The sequence below is a fragment of the Seriola lalandi genome, unplaced genomic scaffold (genome assembly GCF_002814215.2).
Source record: "Seriola lalandi dorsalis isolate HSWRI2012SDOR001 ecotype SW California unplaced genomic scaffold, Sedor1 jcf7180002054965, whole genome shotgun sequence".
Taxonomy (NCBI): domain Eukaryota; kingdom Metazoa; phylum Chordata; class Actinopteri; order Carangiformes; family Carangidae; genus Seriola; species Seriola lalandi.
Window position 1 is genome coordinate 1,017,328 of NW_019525516.1, and position 18,845 is coordinate 1,036,172.

At 42.2% G+C, this 18,845-nt stretch overlaps 1 protein-coding gene across 3 annotated transcripts in view; it reads right to left on the reverse strand.

The window, feature by feature from the left end:
- Positions 1–6: 6 nt before the first annotated feature.
- arhgap22b (Rho GTPase activating protein 22b) overlaps positions 7–18,845 on the reverse strand; it is a 31,381-nt gene continuing 12,542 nt past the window's right edge. Inside the window, exons 1-8 of one of the 3 annotated variants that reach the window (XM_087170870.1) lie at positions 11,199–11,459; positions 7,099–7,227; positions 3,657–3,864; positions 3,429–3,561; positions 3,247–3,320; positions 2,797–2,918; positions 1,602–2,640; positions 7–944 (exon numbers count right to left, since the gene is read on the reverse strand). In XM_087170870.1, the coding sequence (XP_087026996.1) occupies positions 722–944; positions 1,602–2,640; positions 2,797–2,918; positions 3,247–3,320; positions 3,429–3,561; positions 3,657–3,864; positions 7,099–7,227; positions 11,199–11,250 (1,980 nt within the window). In that variant the 5' untranslated portion in view covers positions 11,251–11,459 and the 3' untranslated portion in view covers positions 7–721. Of the gene's footprint in view, positions 945–1,601; positions 2,641–2,796; positions 2,919–3,246; positions 3,562–3,656; positions 3,865–7,098; positions 7,228–11,198; positions 11,460–18,845 lie in introns of those variants that run through there. The other 2 variants (XM_023395524.2, XM_087170869.1) reach the window with 2 other exon arrangements.

The following is an 18,845-nucleotide window of genomic DNA, read 5'->3' on the forward strand; positions in this document are numbered from 1 at the left end:
GTGGCTGGAACTAGGACAGTGACGTTGCCGGGTGGCACATGGATGCACGCCATTCAACAGCAGCGGTGTTAGCAGTGGCGGTTACCTGTAGGCAAAAAAGCGAATAAGAATATTTCCCAAAATGTTTTAAGTATTCCTTCAAGATAAATATCAGATAAAGATAAATATCAGTCAGCTGTCTGCATTCAACATCAACATCTCTTAACAGGTCGTACAGTTTCAGCACTATATCTATTCATTTAGTGTCCTTGTAAAGTAGTGGTCAGTGCTCTCCAGTGCAGAGAATGTCAGAGAAATTACATTAAGTTCCACCAGTCACATACGGGCATCTGAACTGTTAAAATACTGCCTTCACAAGACAAACCCTGAACTCGTCAACAAGGAGTGTAATCACAGGAGTGCTGTCTTAACGTTCCCATTTCACGCATGCGTAACAAAGTCAAAACCGCCTGGTGCATAATGTAGATGATGGACCACACACGTCAGTCCCAGTTTGATATTTACTTCCTTCAGAATTTCTTCTGTCATCTTCATATCTCAGTTTCTTTTGAGTTTTGTCCTGAATGTACACAAATATGGCCTTTATTTTCTTGTTTTGTTCTTCTTTTGAAGGAATGCCCTGATGCACTGAAGAGGACGTTAAAAGACACTCAACCCCCAAAGTATAAACCCTGATGACGGCCACAGTTTTGGCCACAGACGGACGAGTGGCCTTGACATGTCAAATGTCGCTAGTCCTTGCACCCAGGGCCAGATCTCCCAGTGTGGAAAAGAAATCTTCCATCTCCTTCTCCAGGAGCCGGTTGCGGTTCTCCGCATCCTCCCTTGCTCGGTCAGAGTTTCGTAGTTTGATCTCCAGCATGCGTTGCTTCTTCTTCTCCTGCTCCATCTCTTGTTCCAAACGCTCCATCTGTGCACACAGAGCAGCACTGGACTCTTCCAGTCTGAGGAGATGCAGCACAACACAGAGAGAAAGGAAAGGTCATTGAAATTCACCTTTACTCTTTGTACAGTACTTTCTACCTTAAAACATTAGATACTACAACTGCTCACAGAGAAAAGCACAACAAAGGTTCCCAGAATCAATGTACTGCAGTTACATGGTGCTGCTCTTAGACCACCACAAACAAGCCCCATGTTTTACATCTCATTTACTTTTTAAAGACCCTCTTTTTTGGTTCGTCCAAAAGCTCACTAGATTTCTCGCTAGGTGCTTTTTAGGAAAGAAGTCAAGACATATGCACCAAGTTGGCAGCAATGGGGAAACTCCAACTCAGTCATGTGGCATTCGGCTCAACAATGGTACAACTATGATCACTCAGTCAGTCAGTCAGTCAGTCAGTCATGGACATTTGGGATTGTAGCCCTGTTGTTCGGGTCCAGCCAGCCGAGCGTGTGGAGCAATGTGAGCATTTACCAGGCAGAGAGGGTCTAATAAAAAGATGCTACTGAGTTGCATTATGGGAAATGTAGGATCTAGTCTATAGGTGAATTTTACCAATACAACAAAGAAGGTGGTATAAAGCGGTTTTGTGAGCATTTTTTTAAAAAATTTGACCCTTTCATTTATAGTACTAGGAGATCCTAGTACACAGACTTACTTTTGTATCCTTGTCTCGTAGACAGTCTTCTGTTTCCTCAGCTCATCCTTCAGTCCTTCCACCAGACTGCTGAGTGTTAAATTTATTCCGTCCCCATCCTCAGACATGATAATAGACGGCACACCAGCTGCCACGGCCATGTTTCCATTCTCACTGCAGGCTGCACTGCTGCTGCACAGCTCCATGGCCTCGCAGCTGTCCTGCTCAGAGCTCGGGTCCGTCATCATCCCTCCATCCCTTCCTCTGTCAAGCTCCCTCTGGCTCTCCATCCACTCGCCCTTTTCCCCACTTTCACTCCCTGCTCCACAGTTCTGGTTCGCCGAAGGCTCACTTCCAGAGTCGGGGACGGAGATCTCGCAGGAGGAGGTGGACCACGGTGTGCTGGACACGCTCGGTACACTCCCCATGCTGGAGGAGGAGGTGACGTTGTCGTACGTGGACAGTCTCTGTGAGGAGCCAGTGGAGTCGCGGTCACGGGCAGACCGCTCGCCTGAAGAAGTGCGTCGGTGTCCCCTCAAAGAGGACAAACCATTCATGAGCCAGTTACCTCCCCCGCCACTTCCACCTCCACCTCCTCCCCCACCAGAAGATACACTAGTTGTATCTGCCACAGAGCTGCCGCCGCCTCCGCTTTGCTTTCCTTGTGTCTGTGAACGTGGCGCTGAGGAGCTTTTGAATGAGTACTTCCAGGAAGGCATGGTCTTGGCTTGTTTACTTGGGCTCACCACTGTGTCTCCCTTCCCTGATGAAGACCCCAGTTTTGGTAGAGGGTTCGGGGTCTGGGTCGGGGTGACGGCTGCACACAGTTTGGCATCCAGAGAAGAGGCACTGCTGTGCAGCTCTTGGTCGGGGTTAGAGACCGGGCAGCTCTGAAGGTCCTCCTCAGAGATCCAGGCTCCCAGGCTACGATGTTGGAGCTGATGTCCCTGGACAGGGAGTTCTGTTTGCGGTATGGTGGGTCCCTCCTGGTCCCTCCCTGAGTACAAACGGTTGTGTTCCCTAATGAGCACTGTCATCAGGTGCTGGACCAGAGAGGTGCCTGGATGACATGGACCACATTCATACAGAAAACTATTAATTTACAAAGATTTTTATTTTTATTTTTTTCAAGTTTTTATGCTACATTTGATGATGATGATTCATTTCTATCTAGTTTGTGTTGAGTTTTTCCCAAGTCACTGAACATTGTCCATACCTTCCATGATAGTGACTGGGTCCTCCATCTTGGGTCGAAGGATATTTGGTCCAAATACTGTGGCGAGGTTCTGGACGCTCATCTTGTTCTCATTACAGTGGGACTGGACCTCATCAAGGAATCTAAAGAGAGATACAGAGTTAAATACCAGAGCCAAGTTGCAGGAAACATAGTCACAATCTCCCCTTCCTGAGTTGTTTGTGCCAAAATTGAAGAAAGTCCTTTAAGGTGTTACTGAGATATATCGCGTTCACGAGAATGGGACAGACAACCCGAAAACATGGTGCCTCCGGCCCCGGCTGTCGCTGGCAGGGAGGCATAAAAAATTATACATGTGTGAATATGTCAGTGGCCCTGTTCTTATCCCTTTTATGCCTTGGTGTGTATTTCAGATATCACACATTTAACTGAAATGAGAATATCAAAAGACAAAAAAGGCTGTGGACTTACTTGCATATGTACTTGAGGAGATTGTAGTTAGGTAGAGGTAGAGTGCTAACTTGATTTCCAAGCTCCTGGACCCCCTGATAAAAGGCAGATTGTGTCAGTTTTAGACACACAATAATACACACACACACACACACACACACACACACTCTCTCTCTCTCTGAGAGGTGGGATACTGCACATACCTCCTCCTCATCTTTGGCCAAAATCTGTGCACAGGTTAGAAAGTCTTCATATTTGGAGAAGGGAATGACTGGTTCAGGCAGCTCTCGCAGGTACAACTTCAGTAAGGACGCCACCGTGTGGACGTCTGTGTTACTGCAAGGGAGCACAGAAAAACGCTGTTTACTGCATGCTCTTTCATTTAACTCTCAAAAAGCTGTTGTACCCTTGTAACACTCCCCCATGTCTACCTGTCAAACAGGGGCTTGTCACCGCAGTCGAAGGCCTCTTGCAGTTCTTTGACAAGATTGGCCTGTCCTGGCATCCTAAAGAGACCCTCCTCGTCCAGACCCCTCTCCCTGATGAAGTCCACACACTGCTCCACCAGCAGGGGTGCCAGCCGGGGGCCAAACTTCTTCTCATACTGCACCGTGTCCTCAAGACGCTGGCCAAATATCCCTGGTGAGAGATGGAGGAAACAAAAAATATCTTTGCATTTAATGGGGTGTATTGTAACATTTCACTCCTTGTATTTGAGACATTTTCTGTTTGTGTTGCAGAGATAACACCTTCACCCTTTAATAGCAGACACATGTAAACAGTTTTTATTACATTTTGAACGCACTGGCTCCAAGACAACCATCCCTGGTCTCCCCTATATTTTATACTCTTATTTTTACAACAGGCCTTTAACAATGAAGCTGACACAAAAATATTGTCGCTCTCATTCCTAAGAGAATCTTGAATCTGTGTGTCTCAAAGTCAAAGCAGTCTCAGTTGTGGCCCAGTGTCTCACATAAAGCTCCTCCAATCACAGCATGAATGAAACTGTCCTGTCCTTTGCAGGCAGATACGACCTTTGTGTAGAATTTGAAGTGGTTGAGGAGAATGTCAAAGCCTGATTACCTGTGACTGTGAACTGAACCTCAGTGTTATTCCTCATTAAAGATCCTCAAAAGACTTTTATTTTGAATTGGCCATAACAGAAGAAGAAATGGGTAAACACTACACACTAATTAAGCCATTTAAAACATATTAGACAACATAAGGTTAAGCCTGGTTAATTGGCCAATTAATCACAGTTGTTTGTTACCCGGTGACTGGCTGCAGCAGTCGCAGCTGGCAGACAGCTCACAATAATCGTGGTAATTCACAGAGCAAGAGCTGCAGAGCAGAAGAGAGCGTTTCTCATAAATCCCAAATCCACATTTCACCAAGTTCATCCATTCTGGCTCAGGCATTTGACTTCCTCTGGTAGATTAACCCTGCATTTACAAAGTCCCGCGGCAAAGAGACCAACTCCTCCGTCCTCTTACTCGACCGTGGCTGAAGCAAGCGGCAGCTGACAGAGCAGAGCAATGTGACTGGCAGACGGGGGTCAGTGTGCTGTGACCACAGTGCTGCCGTTAACGACAGGTCTATATGTTGGCGACAGATCTATTCTGGACCGAGAGCTGAGAGACGGACACCCCCCTACCCTGAGAATCTGAGAGGGCAGACAGAAATATGACCGAGCCGAGTGACTGATAACAGAGTACTACTACACTTTATAGATGAATGTTACTGATTGTGATGTTTCTGTCTCACTGTGAAATCATTTTTTTCAAATGTATTGCATCTGTTAAACAGGTGTAGGTAGGATTTAGGGACCCTTACCTTCGCCCCCCCGCCTCCCATCATCTGTGCCACAGCTGGGCCAGAATTAATCATATTCGTAGTTTTCTACATTTTAAACTTTAAGCAGCGGAAACAAGCAGAACACAACACAGACAGGACATGATATAAGAGCTGCCTATTTATCTGCCTGGTGAATGTAAATCCAATATTCTTTTAACCCGGTAATGTGAAACTGGGGAATTATGTGAAATAATACTTTAGCCTGCAGGTGTTTACAAATGTAAAGACGCATGAATGAACACATTTTGGTCACTAGAGGCCAAAAGAGGAGACGCACTGCGTTAACCTGGTTCCTGTTTCTGCCTCTTATTATATTCATGGCAATGAGCCAAGTCGTCTTCGTCTTCTAACCATTTGAATAAAAAAATATTCAGTCCACTGCATGATAAGAAATAGTTTTAACTTGTTTGTAAAAAAAAATAAATAAATACAGACAAACTGAATTTTGATTTTAATATACAAATGTTGAGCATGGAGATATGTAATTTTTGTTTGTATAAGAAAAAAAGAGTTGCAACTTGGGAAACAGGTTAAAAATCTTTCTTTAAATTATTATTATACACTGGACAGAATATTTTTTTCATCCAGATGATCACAGCGGTCCATGGGGATTGTGAAAATACCTCCAGGATATAGATAAGTGTTAAACAACCTTCTAGGTTTTCAAGGAACTTTGGGTATTTTTCGGAAATGGCAAATGTGCAGCTCTGTGAAATCCAACAGTAATACATGACGGGCACAAGCCACAGTTAGTTTATTAGGATTGTTATGCAGCTACAGAGCTGGATGATGATTCTTGTCATTTAATTCAGCAAAAAATCTTTCACCTTTCACTTTAGGGACTGGATCTCACCTTGGAGTCCAGTTAGTCTGTCCATTAGTTGACCAACAGACATTTTTTATAACTACTAATTTCAATAAAAAATACATGACATTTTTCTTAATTGTGAAAATGTGATTTGACTAATGATGAATTTGATTCATCATTAGTCGTAGCTCTAGTAGCTGGCTGTTGCCGTGCCAGCAGAGCTTAAACCCGGCTGACTAAAAAATGAAGTTTAAAATGAGACCAGTGACATCATACACTATATCATCGGTGTGTTATTCTACATTTATACCCCTATTAATATACTGCTCCTTTGTAACCCAACACCATGCTGTTCAGCTGCTCCTTGTGTCCCACTTCACACCCAGACAGGCCAGGTTATATTTCTGGCCCCCTGTCAAGTACACTAGTTAGACATCCAGACTGGAGCAGACAGGGTGAGAATTAACCACAGGCTCAGCGCTCCTTGGAGACGGAAAAGAGACTTTGTAGGAAAAAAAAAAAACCTCTTCTTGACTGGATCACAGTGCAAAGGCTAGACTGCATTCAGTACATATACTGTGCTGCTCCTTTATCAAGCTCACCTCAACAGATGCCACCACAGACAGAAACCTAAGAGAAGCACCTGCTCCTCTATTTTTGAATTTAAACCATCACTACACTGGAATAGAAAGAAAACTCTGACCACATTGCTCCAATCAGGTACAGTGGTTTGACACCAGGAATAGAGACATCAGGGTGAGAATAAACTGCAGGCTAAATAAATGAAACACAGTAGGGGGGCTAAGGGGATACTCTGCACGACCGGGCTCGTGTTTGTAACTTATACAGTATAATGAAGATACACCAGGGAGATCTTTTCTTATATCAGCAGCAATATCTTGTTGCAGGAACTGCTGCACAAATGCAAATACTTCCTGGCTAGGGCTCGGAAGGAACTGCCTCAGTCCAAGTTAAAGAGATGTTTAAATGGTTACTGATGAGGAAAACTGAGTAATATATCATCAGAAACTGCTGGTTATCCTTTTCAACCTCACTGAGGAAAAACTCTGGCCTTTACTTTTGTTGGTTTTATTCTGCCTTTTACTATATGTTCCACCATGTCATTCATTCTCATGAGGTCAAGCGTGTTCAAGGATGAGAATCTGTGATCATATTTCTCATGTTTCAGGTCAAAGGTTTGGGTTTACCTCCTCCAAACGGCGCCCAGATGACCCGCCGTATGGCCTTGACCCAGTCATCCATGTCTGTCTGGGAGTTTGCCATGAGCAGGAAGGATTCATGGCTGATTGGTGCCCGGTCCTTGTCTCCTGTTCCACCTACAGGGACAAACAAGGGGAGAAAATGAGATTGAAAAAAGTAAAGGTAAGTAGAGTCCTAATTTTTTTTTTTACTACAGCCTATAAGCATCAATCTATGTTATATACCTGTATTAATTATGTTTCAGGGACCTTATTGGATAAGCAGGATTGCAGGTTGCCACTGTGGCAGCTAGTTTGTGTTTGCACTTTCTGTGTGTGATAGAGAAGCGTTGGATTTAAAGTACCAGTTCTTCAAAATGTTAAAGTTTGTCCAAACTTTTGTCTGGCACAGAGAAAAATCAATACATGAATAGGTGAATGTGGCTTGACATGTAAAGCGCTTTGAGTGGTTGATAAGATTAGAAAACCACCAATTAATTCACATATAGATGCCTGAATTTCACCAGACAATGAAATTAAATGGAAAAAAAAAATGGTTTTAATGAATGTATAATAAATGTTTTGAGACAGAAGAAGAAAGAAAAAAAATAAATTAATCTAATGCCCACCCAGCTGGTTTTGTCTGAGATTGACACCAGGTTAAATCCAATGTGCTATAGGGGCTTCTCACCACTAGATGGCACATTTGCTGCACGTTAAATGCTCTAGATTTGTACTCTAACCCTCCTGTCCTGTAATCTGTAATTACGGCACCAGTAAATGCAGTTCACATTTTCCTGTAAGGCATTTAGCTGACACTAAGAATATGTTGTGCCTGATGTATATATATATTTTTTTGACTCATAAACATTAGCAAAGCTCACAGCTGCCCGCCAACACATGACACAAAACATTTCAGAGTGATGTTGGAAAATTAGACATCTTTTTCTTTTAAAACAAAAAGGTGTGACACATGATCAGCTGCTACACAGAAACCACAACAGACACTAAATACACTTTATAATCCCACACCACTGTGTATACCGTACACTGTGTTCCTCTGTTATACATTTAAATAATCTGGAGGGAATGAACTGCGTTTTCTGGCCCATCCATTAGTGTTGGATGGTGTTGTTGCCACAGTCACAGTCAGTGTTGTCACAGTCATTTAGCTCTGAGAAGGGAATCCAAATATAAACAGTGGTGCCATAAAGTTAAGTGCCATTGTCACCCAGCTTTGCAAACTCACACTGTCATGATGAACAACACACTGCAACCTCTCCTCACATGTGCTCCACTGTCTTGAAATACTGAACCGAGGATTTATAATTATTTGATATTTTGGCCTCGTTAATTCATATGTAGAATAGAGAATAGAGTCCTTTAATTCATCCCCAGGAAAAGAGGCATTTAAATGTGTGAATAACAAAAACAGAGGAGACTCAGACATCAAGGAGCCTGAGCACATCCAATACTTCCTCTTCAGTGAATCATGACCTGATAAGACACACGCACGCAGAGCCATTTAAAATCAATCTCAACATAGCTGACAGACACCAAAATCATTGGAACATCCAAGCCTGGATGGATGAGCATTACAAAGGTCCCTTTTGGAGCCAATTAAGATAACGGTGTCTGCAGGGTTTACAGACACAAACATTAAACTGAGTTGTCCTCTCAAAGTCCCAGTGATGAATTTGATTTTAGCTCCTCCTCACGCCGATGAGACGGAGGTTGACATTTGAGTCTGCGAGGAGGTGGAAGTGTTTACAGCATGGCTGCATAAAGCTGCTGCCTTTTGAGTGTCTGTTTATTGAAGATATATTCTTGATAATTATAGCTGCAGTTCTTAAATGTCAGACGGCTCATAGACACTGTTGAATGGGAGATTAGGAGTGGAAAGGGAGGGAGGAGGGGACAGGTAGTTTTTAAAAGTGCAGAGGAAGAGCCATTTTCTTACTGATGTTTGAACTTATTAAATTGTCAGTATGGGATGGGATATTTGGAGTCGACATGAGAGAGCAGTTAGGTGAGGTCTTACTAGGGCAGTCTGGGTAATTTTCACATAAAACCTTAACTGTCTCCATGGAGCTGATTTGAGCACTAACGAACTACATTTCAATCACATTTTAATTTTAGTCATTGCTGTCAACTTTATTTCAACAAGTATGAAATATGTTAGCTAGCATTCAAAACCATGACGCGTTGCTATCATGCCTATGCTAATGAATAGCATTAAATATAGTTTATTACAAATATTAGGCTATCATTGAAAAAGTAATTACGTTACTCAATTGTTTATGCCACACAGAAAGACATTTGTTACCTTTGTTTCGTTAGCAGCAAGCCTACATGTTGGAGCTATTTACTAACCATCAACAGCTAGCTAAACGTTAGCCCTGTCGACTACATGACGCACTGTCAAAGTCCCGTCCTCACAAGCGACACTGTTCGTATCCGTCCAACTCTGAACAAAACCAGGTGATTCCTGAACGTAGCTTTACCCATGGCTAACATTAGCAAGTTGGCTAACAACACGCAACATGTACAGAGGGACCAGGAGGCTAATTTCTCATTACCTCAATCGCCTGTGCCAAGCTAACACGTCATGGACCATCAACCCTCCCTAAAAACAGAATACCATAATATCAGATCAGACATCGACCCACCCCTCCCTCTCAAAACACATCAAAGTAACAGGGTGTTACCAGAATAAGTCGCCGTACTTACTAAATTTCAAATCATAATGAACAGGTCTATTCAAGCACTACTGACCTAGCAAACAGCCGTGCAGTTATTCTACACTATTGAGTGTGTTGGTGTGTCTTGTCCCTCAGGCTTCGTCCTGTATTAATAATGTGACTGATGATTGGGCTCTGTGAATTGGTTGGGGATTAACTTTATACGACCTCTGCGCAGCTTGTTATTGGTATATATGAGAGAATGAGACTGAGACAGATATAGAGATACAGGGAAAGTTAATGAACAAGACAGAGAGACATATCAACAGGGAGAGAGAGAGAGAGAGAGACAACTGAGGTGCAGCCAGTAGCACTGATGATACTCAATATGCAGTCACGTATAACTTCATGTTCAGTCTCATGTTTTCATGACGCATGATCTGCAAATGCACACCATCTTATCTTATATATCAGTTTACAGGAATCACTTATGTTGAGTAGGTAGTATGACGAGCTGTTGGTATAGCATTGACCAGATTGGATTAGCTTTGCAGGACAGTGGTGGTAATATGATTATTGTATTAAAAGCTGTGGATGGAACAATAAAAAAGGAGGGGAGGCAAAAGTATGAAATCATAAAAAATACCTGATAAACTTGAAAAATACACATTAACCAGACCAGTGATGCTTGTGGATATCCTCCTAGTGAAAACAGCCACAGACCCAATACTTCCTGACCTTGCTGTCACTAAGATCTAACCTCACGTTTTTCATCCAGCATGCACTGCTGTGGACAAAACAAGCTCCCACCACAATATTTCTACTGTTAGTGTGACACACAGCACAGTAGACACTGAACCACAGTTATATTGTACCAGTAGCTGTGTGTATAAGTGACCTGTCAATCATGCAAATAACTGCCAAGTAAAGTAGCTGTTGACTGTTTAAAAAGGATATTGTGAACAGATGACATTAATTTGATATAAGACTCAAGCAAAAAGGGGAAGGAGAAATAGAAGAGTAAACCAGAACATAATAAAGTTGCTAGATAGGGATCAACCAAATATTTGCACATTCAAACATTTTGCAGAAGTAGATAGGTTTCTGGTAAAACTCATTTTGCAGCAAAACTTTGCACAAAAATTCACTCTGCAGTCTGTTTCTATCTGCACTAATCCACATAACATCTGAAAATACATCTTTTAAGAGTACATTTTATTCAAATGTGTAATAATCTCAATATATGATGTATTTTGCATATAAGCAACAGGAGTCGGTACCTTAATACTATGCAAAAAAAAAAAAAAAGAAGCCATAAATAAGAGTTTGTTCTAAGCTGTAGATCCCATCAGTCTCAAAGCTACTCAGGCGCTCCACTTCAGTCTCTGCTACTCTTGTAAAAAATCTCCAGCATCTGTTTCCCGTTACCTTGGAGATGTTGTTTCTTCAGTCTGTCCGGCTTGCAGCAGACCGGCCCCATGTCTGAGTGAGCGGTGCAGGCTGGAGCTGGGACTGGCTCTGGCCTAAAGCTGCAGCATGAAGAAGCGGCTTCTCCGCCGGCACAAAGCCCGTTTGGAAGCAGATCAGTACGCAGGTAGCACTGACGGCCAGAACCTGCCAGTGAGGCATGCTCGATGCCAGCGGAAACAAAACCCGTCAAACGAGTCCCACTTCTTGCTCCTCACTCGTTTATTCTGTCCATTCATTCACTCTTCTCTTCCTGTCTCTTTCTCATTCAACAGTGTGGGCAGCAGGTCCGTTCCCTCAGCTCCCCTGGGGAGAAGCAAATCCCTGAGGAGGAGTGTAACAAGGCTTTCTCTCTCTCTGTCTGTCCCTCTCTCTCTCTCTCTCTCTCTCTCTCTCCCTGAGTGTGTGTGTGTGTGTGTGCAGCAACTTGGAGATGGGCTGTCCTCCAATCTTTGCCAAACAAACTTGTACACACACACACACACACACACACACACACACACACACACACACACACACACACACACACACAATGCCAATCAATCTCTGTGAGATACAGGCAGTACAGACTTCGGATTCTTCCTTCAGTCAGATAGGATCTAGGCTCATATAGACCTGCGTGAGCGCAATAATCTGTGACTTTCTGTATTTAAAAATCTAATTTTCTGCTTTCTATCACAGATTGCTGCAGTATAACCTAAAAGGGATTCAACCTGTAACCAGTTCATGAAGACAGTGGGTTGAGTATCTTATTTTTATTTTATCTTATGATGATAACAGCACGTCAAACACTGCCAAAGACCGTACTCTCCGATCGTCATAGCTTTATCTAAATTGATAAACAAGCACAGTCATAACTTTTCTAAATATTTACCAATCACAAGCAGAAGCTGTCTGAGGTTGGTTTTTTTGTAAATGGTTGCAACAAGCAGTGACGTTGGGAATAAACTCAAGAAAAACTAGGTTGTTATAAAAAAAAGCAGCAAAAACCACAACAGCTGAACATACAGTACAAAGAAATACGTGCCACCTAAGAGGTTCATAGGCCTTTGGTTTAGTTTAACTTCTTCGCTTGCAAATTTAGTGTATACAATGTGCTGTGCAGTCAGTATGTGACATTCATTACATGACATTCTTGAAAGTGTTTGTATTTACAGAACTGTATGTTTATTATCCCACTAACTCATATTTAGAATGTGGTTAAAGCATTACTGTCAGTGTTTGTGTATACACTGTAAAAAAAGATCTTAACATGTCAGTCAAGTCAAGTAATAGTCTGACAGGTTGGGAAAAAAATTACTACATTGCTGTACGGTCATTTGAAGCTTGAGCTTAGTTTAGCACAAAGACTGGAAACAACAGCTAGCCTGGCTCTGTCCAAACTAAGTTAGCAAAAAAAACATCTCAATTTTACTCATTATCATGTTACATCTTGTCTGTTTAATCTGTAGCTTCACAAAAGCAAAATGTGAGCTGCTACTAACTGTTTCCCATCTCTTTCCAGTCTTTATGCTAGGCTAAGCTAACCCTAACCCTGCTGGGTCTAGCTTTGTATTTAGCTTACAGAGATGAGAGTGGTGTCTGTCTTCTCATCAAATGCTCAGCAAGAAAGCCATTAAGTGTATTTCCTCTACATTTTTTAATATGTTGTATAATTTGTGCACAAACCAAAATGTAATATGCTACTAGCTGTTATCAGTCTTTATGCTAGGCTAAGCTACTTGCTTTCTGGCACTAGCTTTCTATTTAGCTTAGAGACATGGGTAGTATCCGTCTTTCTATCTAAATTTTACTTTTGAATACGTTATTTGTTTTTATTATTTGTATACAAACCGAAATGTAAGCTGCTGTTAGATGTTTCCTTCCATTTCCAGTCTTTAAGCTAGGCTATACTAATCTGGCTCTAGTTTCAAATTTAGCATAAAGACATGAGGGTGGTGTCAATCTTCTCATCGAGCGAATAAGTGTATTTCCCAAAATGTCAAACTATTCCTTAACAGAAGAACAAAAACTTATTCCTTTGGTACATCTCAGATTCATGATATCCAGCCACAGGATCTCATTGTGAAATTTTCCTTTACACCCTCTTTTGTGTACCCTGCAATGTTGTTAGGATTAACATAATGGCCAACACGTACAGTTGAGTTAATGTTACAAAGGTCAAAGGCTAAAGTTAACGATGTGTTTTTGTGTTCCAGGTCAGAAAACAGGACTCTGAACTCTGATGTGGGTTTGTTGCTGTACCTTGGGAAAATTGTATTTCTGGGACGTGCATGGACGAGTGTGTGGCCTAGCCCACAATAATGAATTAGCAGAAGCTGTCACGTTTGCACAGGCACAAGTGTGTTTTGTGGGTGTGTGTGTGCTGTTTTCCAGATGGCTTAATTGCTTCACACTACCACAACAGAGGGCTTATAGCCTTGAGTCAGCCATTAAATACAAAGAATATTTTAAAATAACCAATTATTTGCCCATTTCCTTAATTCCTCCAGGCTTTAGGACAAGCTCAATTCAGACTCAGCCACATGACTGTGGAATCAGCTTTGTTTGGGTGCCCTGCTCCCTCTGTCTGCAGTACATACTGATAAAAAACCATGGTGGGAGTCCAATTTTTAATTGCTTGCACACTGAACTACTGCTGTTGTTTCACTCAAAAGCCAAGAGGAAATTACAAGTACTGGCAAGTTGAGTTTTGTGTTCCTTCTGCTTCCACTAAGCAACGTTCAAGAAAGATTTCTGCAGGATAAAGGTACCGCACACAAGGAGATTTTAATGTGGCTTTGACCTTGAGATCGTGTGCCCACAAGACGTTTACCGAATGATGATTTAATTTTTTCCAACTTCACTTTATGAGAAAATATTCCCAGTCTGCTTTAATAGTTTTTTTTTTTAGTTTTTTTTTACCCATAGACATGGATAAATAAGACATTTGACAAACACACTATATATCGAGTGGGTGTGTGAGAGTGTGTGTGAGGGGTTCATCAACTTGTAGCTGCTATCTGTCTTGTATCTACCTTCTCCAACAGGGCTCAATACAACATATCTGCACAATAAACATGACCAATGGATTTACCCTGTGGCTGAATTCTCACACACACACACACACACACACACACACACACAGTCTCAGAAAAGCAAAGTCCATCAGTCAATGACGTGACCCAGATGAACGGTCAAGGTCCCCGGGCTCCTTTGAAGGACAAAGCTACTATTACAGTGGACAATGGAGAGTTGAAAGTGAGAGAGAGCCAGCAGCTGATTTATCAGCCCTGATAAAAAAAAAAAAACCAAAACCCTTCATTTCTGGGCTGGCTTGACCTCAAATTGAGGGTTTATCCGCCTGGGAGTCCTCATAGATGTTTTCAGATGTGTGGTTTTATACCATTTATGTGGCAGCAAAAGCAAAGCTACTACTGCTCATAACCCTCTGTTGCAGGCCTGTACAATGGTGCACTTATAAACCTTTCCAGGAGAGGAAATGTTTAACTTACCCTAATGAAAATGAACAAGTTCTTTAACTAGTCAAGGTATTAGTGGGAAATTAAAATGTTATCACCATCCAAAAACCCAAAAATATTAAATTTACTATGATGTGTGTAATGTAATTTGAGAACCTGTAACTAATCCTGACGAAGATGAGCGAACCAAAATCCCATTGCTTAATTCTTGTATTTGCATACAAATAACATCCCTAGTTGATTAAACCATGAAGAGTTAAGGACTCGAGTACTTGTGTAGTCCATGATGTCTGAAGTGTCCTCGAGTGTAAGTTTTTTCACTGGCCAACAGTAAAGACTACAGTGACGCGTCTCCTCTGAGAAGTTCATAGTTGACGGAAAAGCATCGGTGCTCATTGTGCCAATAGCTGATCAGTGTTTTGCCAGAGCAAGATCTTGAGTCACTGCATCAGGTGATTTTTTTTTACCAATAAGCCTCTCTGTTTGAAGCTGCATTGTTCCTGACTGGACACCATAATGACTGTTTGTAAAGAAGCACTATCCTCCTTGAAGCGTTACTGTGAAGTCTGAAATCTCCAAGTCTATTCATTTCATACAACAGGAGCGAATAAAGCCCTCATCGCTCTTAAGCCGATTATAGACCACAGAAAGAGGAGAGCAACTCATGTGTTTCTCCCCCAGGAGCCGACAAATCTAATATGCTGTAAACATCAGATGAAGTCGGCATCGAGTTGTTACAAGAAGAAGAATGTAACTTGGGTTGTTCTGAAATACAATCAGACTCCTGCTTTTGATCTGAACTAAGGGACATCTGCACTGAAAAGAACAGCTAATCTGTTAAAATTGTATGTGATATAACATTTAAACCCTAAAGTCTTAATCTAATCTACGCAATTTTATTAAATGTCTTAGAAACTGTATTTGTCTGAAGCCCATCTCTCCTCCTGTCAAGTCTCCAATTTACCTTTCTCTTTATGTCTTCCCCACCTGGCAACTCTAACTGTCTGTATTTTTTATCTGCCTTTCGCTTTTGCTCCCAGGGTTCAGGGCCTGCCCGCAAGAAGCTATAAATTAGAAGCTCATTGGGGTTCGCACCCCTCTGCTATGTTGACGGGCCATAAACAAAACACACAGAGACTTACAAGCCTGGCAGCCATTCTAAACACAAAGAGAGACCTCCAAGCAAACACTCACGGAATGAGTGATATAGAGAACCAGAGGGGTGGACTACAGTAACGCTTAGTACAGTCCATACTATCACTGTACTGTACAGTTCTTACTAGATATTATATTCCACAGACGGTTAAATGCACACTGACAAATATGCATTTAAAGACATCCAAAAGTGAGTGTTGTATTGATTGAGTAAAACCATGAAAGGTCACATGAGGTCAATCTAATCGCTCGACTGCTCAGCCACAGGCGAAGCTTCTGTGTAGGTCGAACATGTGGAGCATGACGGCTCACAAACAGTCCAGAGATGTACAGTCACAGTAAGCTCGCACTGATGGAGATGCCATTTTGTTTTTCCTTTTACTTTATGTTGCTTGCTGCAGGAATTGACGTTCACACTCCAGGAGCTAGAAATGCAACACTGGTACCAGACATGTCACCAGATCTACAGCATTTAATCCTTGGTTAATAGTGCTCCCTGCTGTCTGAAAAGTGAATAGCAACTAGAGAATGGAGGTGATTGTACTGCAGTTTTTCCTTTTTTGTTCAACACAGAGGAAGTGCAAACAAAAACTTTTTTTTTTTTTAAATTTCTGCTTAATAAACATTGTCTATGTTTGACTTTAAACTCCACGTTACATTGAGATGCATGTTGAAAACATTGGATTCATTATCATTTTTACTCACTTTATGACGTACGAAGTTGTTTTCATATAAAACTTTGCGTACACATGACTCCACTCTATAAATCTCTAACACTGTTGAACTGGCTCCACGTGCCCGAGCCTCATTTCCACTGCCACACTTATCAATAAATGGGGACAACGCCAACAATCACCTGTTTGAATATGAATACTTTTCATGGCCGCGGGAAGTAGGAGAGCTGCACACAGAAGGAACACGCAAACTCCACACAGCAACCAATCCAACCAGCGAAGGCAACAATCGTTAGCCAATCAGAGGCGGCGTAGGGCGGGGCTTGTAAACTCCAGTTAGGTTTCGTAAATTTACATCCGGCTGCTGTAGCATTGACAGCTAACCGAAGGATTAAGTCACAATGGAGGAAAAAAATAGACCAGCTAAAGAGAGCACAGGTGAAGTCCAGCCTTCCCAGGAGAGCAGCTCCACCTGCACTACATCGTTTCCGTTTGGTTGTAGTTTTTCCTCGAAGACGGAGACCCACCGAAGTATCAGCGCTAGCACCGCCACCGTTGAGGAGCCTGCTAACAGGTGTCAAGCTAGGACTGATTTTGCGGCATTTGAGGAGCTTTTACAGCCACATAACTTTAATTTTCCGGCCAGATGTTTTGGGAAAGAAACTTCCAGCCACCATCTTGGTTTGCTAACTGTAAGTGTCTTCATTACGTGGCGGAGTGTGGTCAGGTTGTGTGTTTTGGTTGCGTGAAGCGGCAGCAAAGGGGAAAACGGTTGATTTGGTGCCACTTCACCTTCCCGAGGAGCTGGACCCAGGCCGGCCTGATCTCCAGCTCAAGATGCGAGGCGGTTCAACGGAGAGTTTCCTGTCACAGTTCAATATGAAACAACATGTCTACCTAATCTCCATCCACAAACAAGAGCTCTGTTTACAGAAGCTGAACAACTCAGTTATTTCTGGGCCTGTTCATCTCTGTGGGCTCATCCAGGGGGACCTTCTCCACCTTGTATCACGTGAAAACATGGCTCCAGCAACACCATGACCCAGAAGAGACTGACTGACCTCTCCCTGATCCATGTCCACACTGACATTTTGAACTCATTGGATACCCATGCCCTTATGAGAGACTTCAGTTTCACAACACCTTTTGGATTATTATAACTACTGGAGCACCTGACCTGCAGCTCAAGGTAAGATATTTGGTTTATTATAAACTGCCGCCGAGCAGTTTAATATTCAGTTGTCAATTACTTTTAACATCACACTGATATACCTTTGTTGTAAACAATGTGCATATTTGGATATGTTCTTGTGTGCCATGAGCAATGGGCTTTTGGACATGTGTATTGCAATGTCATGGCATTATTGTGAGCCATTATTGTGCCATATTTACATTACTGAGTCTGACTTTTATAGTCCTGACTTCTGCTGCTGTTGTTACTGCTGCTGCTTTTTTAGTCTGTGCTGCACTAGTATCGTTGTAGGCCTATGTTGTATTTGTTTGGGTAAAAGGCTCCACTACAGCACCCCCAACTTAAAACATCTTCCCGCCCTGCTTTCTCCTGCGTTGTGCCACAATGGCGAGGTTCAACAACAACAACAACAACAACAGTAGAGTAGCAGTCATCATGCTTGACCATTGCTGTGGCTACTTCCAGTACATTGCCCATATCAGTAATTCATCAGATTTGTGTGTTTATTACATCTCAGTCGTCATCATCATCAAACATCAAACATCAGAATGATAAGCCATGATTTTGTTTGTAGTGCATCATCCTGTAAAAAAAAAAAACTAAACAAAACACAAGCCTATATTTTCTGTGCAGGAGCTTATTGCTGATCTGATCCACACCCTCAACTGGGTGTTCATTATTGTAACCAGCGGGAAAAAGGTCCTCTAACCTTAAGGAAGAACTTATTTTAACCCAAACCATGATCTTTTCCGAAACCTAACCAAGTAGTTTTTGTGCTTAAACATAACCAACTGTTTCACAACCTTAACAACATGTTTATTATGCTTATGAAGGTCCCTTTATACCTGCCACTTATATCTTGTATGCATCTTTAGGTTGTATTATTGTTACCATGACAACAAAGATTGGGAACAAGTGAGATCTGTATTTAGTAAGATTGCAAGGTATTGAGAAGAGAATCTGGGAGGAAGATATGGTGGAGGATGGAGGAAGAGGAGGAGCTAGTGGATCTTACCCGGTACAATCTCAAATAGATGTCTTCCTGGTTCATCCGGGTTCGCTGTGAGTTCATTCACCTGGCATCCCTGCAGAGTAATGCAGCCCTGAAAAAGAGGTAGAGGTGTTT